Below are 4476 nucleotides of genomic sequence, written 5' to 3' on the forward strand. Positions count from 1 at the left end.
AAATAACTCAAGAACTATGATTCTAGCAGGCAGTGGTGTTAACTGTGTATTTTATACCAAATTTAAGGGCTGAGGCCTGTTAGTTGAACGACGACCTTACAATGTTGCATTTAGCTAACGTGGTAGTTTCATTATTCGTTGAGCTTCAGGCATCTGAAAACATCAGACAGGTTGTTAGACTCACGTCAAGCAGATACGAAGCGTTAACACAACTGTCGACGTAACTAACAACGACGCTCGCTGAAGTTAGCTTCCGACTGAGCAGTTAAGGGGAGAGATAAGGGCAACTTAACTTCTCCGTTTTCTGCATCTCTTACTTTTGGGAAAGGGTGTTAGACATCGCGGTTAAAGCCGAATTTGTGAAAACTTTGTTTTATACGCTAAATTGATAAAGGACACATCAGAAGGGGGGAGACAAAAAAATGTGACATCGACCTTTCTTGCTTACATAAACAAAATAAAGTTTTCACAAATTTAAGAATGGGTTTCTAAGTCGTTAAGGCTTTAACTGCAATGTCTAACAAAATGTTCAAAACAGTAAGAGATGCAGAATACAGGGCAGCTAACTTTCCCCTAACTTTCCTCTTAACTACCGAATCGGAAGCTAACTTCAGCGTCGTGTAGCAACTCTGAGTAGCTGATTACAGTATGTTTGGTCGATATTTCACGCTGCTACCACGTTACACTGACACTGAACTAACAGTGTACTCTTATAAAGCTTGAAAACTAACAGCATTAGCCATTCACACTCGCTGACTTTAACTTAAACTGCTAACTTTACCACAAAGTACAGGAAAGGTTCGCTAGCTGGCTAGCATCAGGCTTCAATGACGGCAACGTTAGCATGGCTAGAGGTACACCAAAATACGTAACGGAAACGTAAAGTTAGGTCAGTTAGTCCCGACAGTTCTGCAGTTAACGATGCTACTCGATCAATTACTCACGCATAGCTGGTTCGCCCACTCCTGCATGTTTGCAGTAGTTAGGGTTAGATGAATGAAACTGGTGCTAAAGGCTAGCTGTGTGGTGCAGGCTGCCTGTCAGTGTCAGCTAGCGCAGCTGAGGCATGACCTTCTAAGTAGAGGCTTAAGGAAGCCTTTGCCGGGATAGTTAAGCTCTTAATCTATCGGGCCGGTTTAAACCTTCCCAAACGAATTAGCGTACCTTCTGGAGTTAAAAATAAGGCTCGCCACACAATGAATTTGGTGAGAAAATCTCCACACACACAAACACACACACCTTACCGTTACAGGCGTAGCAGGAGCTGTGATGGCCTTCGTCTCCTCCCACTTGATTTACTTCCGTCTTTCCACTAACTATCGTTTGCAAACAGAAGAGCAGCGTCAGCCTTCATTCAGAAAGGGTTGTCCGTAATGTTGGGAGCTAAAGTGCTTCAACAACTCTATCAACAATGTTTTCCGTTCAGCACTCTCTAGGAAATTGTTGACCGTTTATTAAGATGTGTACCCTTTGGATGTAGCAGGCTACATAACATATCCAATGGTTTAATTGAACACAAAATTGTGAAAGAGTTGTCATGGTTCTGTAAAGACAGTCGTACCATACTCAGTTGCCTCGGTTTATGGCTAATGCAGTCTAAAACCCTGCAAATGAACTGGATTATACTACGAGGTGTTTCTATTATTTTGTCCATTCCTTGTATACCAGTTTACTCTGTGTTAAAATTAGAGATATTTCTTATATTTTTTTTCCGTCCATTCAAATAAATGAGAATAAATATTAGAAACTACTCTGAAATTACCATAAAGTTTAATTACCAACCTTCTAAAACAGCCTCAACAAAAACTGAACACTATAACCTTCACAAAGGTAAGATTTATCATAGGACTGTTGTGTTAGACTTGGTTATTTTACCAAATAAACTGGTTAAGTGTAGTTCAAATTACAAAAACTGTATTGTCTTAGCAACATGTGAGAATTTTGAAGGGAAACAACATCTGTATTTCCACTCTGCACATACTCCAAGACAGGGCAGGGTCTTTTTGTACAAATATAGTGTGCAAAGAGTATATATGAAGTTTTAGACACATACCCACACACATATATACAGAAAAAGTATAGTAACAATAATAAGGTAAAGTAGCTTAGAATAAACTAAGAAAACATGTTATGTATGGTTGTCTGTTATTTTTAATATGTAAGAATATTCTGTCAAGAGCATATTCAATATAGATTTTACATATGGGAAATGTGCATTTATAAATTTATCCACTATTACAAAAGGCATATTACCTTACAGGCTTTATAATTGTTTGGAACAACCCTAATCTCTAATAAGTAATATTTAAGATTAGTCAGTACAGATTATGACATATATATCCCTCCACAAAAGATGGGAAAAAATATGGGCGATGGATGCCTCAGAAATCTGGTCCTTAATATATTCTTTTTCTTTATTTACGTACTGGGTCTAAAAAGGACTATCTCAACTCTCATTCAAAAAATTTGATATAACTGGAGTGATCTATAAAAGGTTGCCAAATTTCGTAAAATTTCTCCTCTTGTTATTTCAGAGAGAATTTAATTTCATCTTGTTCAAAGTGTTTAATTACATCTTTCATTAGATTTGAATGTGTTGATATGGTTCTCTGTTTCCAGTTGAGTAAGATACATCTTCGTGCCAGTAGGCTGACAAATGATACCATAATATGTTCCACTTTGTTTTTTTCTACGTTACAGCCTATAATTCCTGGAATCACCATCAAGGGATCTAAGTCAATAGGTCTATGCAAAATTCTTGATAAGCTCTGACACATGAAGGAGCTATTTCTGGAAATAGGTTATTGAGCTTTTGTTTAGAACAATGTAAACGATGTATTATCTTGAATTGTACCATGCCATGTCTTGCACATACTCCGCCACTGCTCCTCTGCAATCTCTTCACCTAGGTCGTCCTGCCAGGCTGATTTCAAGTGTTCCATAGTTTTTGCATATGTCAACTGAGATGGTTTCTCATATATATTTGATATACAGTAACTCCTTTGTTGTGAGGATCTCACAGAAGAATCAGTTACATTGAAGACTGGTTTGGGGAATAACGATATGATGTAATATTTAGCTTAATCCGTGCCTGCAAATATTTTAAAAAATGTGAACAAGGTATGTTGTATTTTTTTGTGTACCTGCTCAAATGAGTGAAATATCTTATCAATAAATAAATCTGTAAAGCTATGAATTCCTTTTATAAACCAATCATCAAATATTGTATTGTTAAATGAGGGTGCAAAAGAATGTTTTTTTTATGAGGGGGCTTTGGAGAGAACCAGCCTGCCACCCATAAAATATTCGGACCTGAGACTAAATCCTGAGTGTATGAGAAGCTACTGGATTGTCTAATGATTCAGATCATACAGTGAGTAGAGCTGAACATAGCAAAGATGAAAGAGAGCAACAGGAGCAACGTGCCCTTTCTGTTTAGCCATAATGGAGGTTGTTTTTTGTAGCCAGTAGGGCATCATCCTTACATTAGTCGCCTAGTATATAAAGCTGAAAATTTGGCAGCCCCATTCCTCTAGCTGATTTGGGTCTCTGTAAGAGTGCCTGCCTTATTCTATTTTTTTATTCCTAGTGAACTCTGTGATAATTTTATCTATGCTGTGAAAAAAAACATTTTTTTACTGTATAATGGAATACATTGATGTAAAAAAATTGAAATTTTGGAAGGATGGTCATTTTAATTATATTAATTCAGCCAGCTAATGGTATGAGGATATGGGCCCATCTCTGCAGATCTTGTATTGTTTGTTTGAGTAAATTAAAAAAGTTTTACTTGTAAAGATCTGCAGATGTTTTAGTGACATTGACTCTTAAGTATTTAAACGTAGATAAAACTTTGAAAGGCAGTGTTTCAAAAGATTGTTAATCAGCTAGAATATTAACTGGGAACAATATACTACTACACTACTTATATTGAGTTTATATCCTGATATTCGTCCAATTGTACTTAAAACAAATTATCGTGGGTACTGACTTATAAGTGTTGGAAATATATAATAATTAATCATCCACATTTGAGACTTTATGCTCACTGATTCTTCTAAAAATCCTGCTGTAGGCAAGAGGTTTGATCACTTTTTGAACATATTTAGAACTTAAGACTGCAAAATCTGCACAAGGAGATCATCAAGTATCACCGTACTACACAAATTGGATGACTACACACAGTATCTTAGATCTTGTGCAACAAAGAAATGTTGTTTCATATACAAAAAGTTAGTAAATCACATTGTGTATGAAACATAATATTGTAATTATTCACATTCACATTTTGGCTTTTCTCAAACAGGCGGTGCAGGACTTCCCCCATATCCAAACCCAGCCTGTTCAGTGCTATTACCAAAGCCCAACAGCAAAAATTGATCAGAGCTAATTCATAAAACTTCAGAGGAAAATATTTATTACAAGAAAAACTTGACAGTTTTCTCAACTTCAAAAAAAAAGTGAAATCTTGTAGTA

The 4476-nt window shown here is 36.3% G+C and overlaps 1 protein-coding gene across 3 annotated transcripts in view; it reads right to left on the bottom strand.

The window, feature by feature from the left end:
• ap1b1 (adaptor related protein complex 1 subunit beta 1) overlaps positions 1–1368 on the bottom strand; it is a 29184-nt gene extending 27816 nt beyond the window's left edge. Inside the window, exon 1 of one of the 3 annotated variants that reach the window (XM_040155332.1) lies at positions 1245–1368. Coding sequence is in view for 1 of the 3 variants with exons in the window: in XM_040155331.1 (XP_040011265.1) it covers positions 945–971 (27 nt within the window). In the remaining 2 variants the exon portion in view is untranslated. Of the gene's footprint in view, positions 1–944; positions 1144–1164; positions 1222–1244 lie in introns of those variants that run through there. The other 2 variants (XM_040155334.1, XM_040155331.1) reach the window with 2 other exon arrangements.
• Between the last annotated feature and the right edge of the window lie 3108 nt (positions 1369–4476).

The sequence above is a fragment of the Xiphias gladius genome, chromosome 19, assembly GCF_016859285.1.
Source record: "Xiphias gladius isolate SHS-SW01 ecotype Sanya breed wild chromosome 19, ASM1685928v1, whole genome shotgun sequence".
NCBI classification, from domain to species: domain Eukaryota; kingdom Metazoa; phylum Chordata; class Actinopteri; order Istiophoriformes; family Xiphiidae; genus Xiphias; species Xiphias gladius.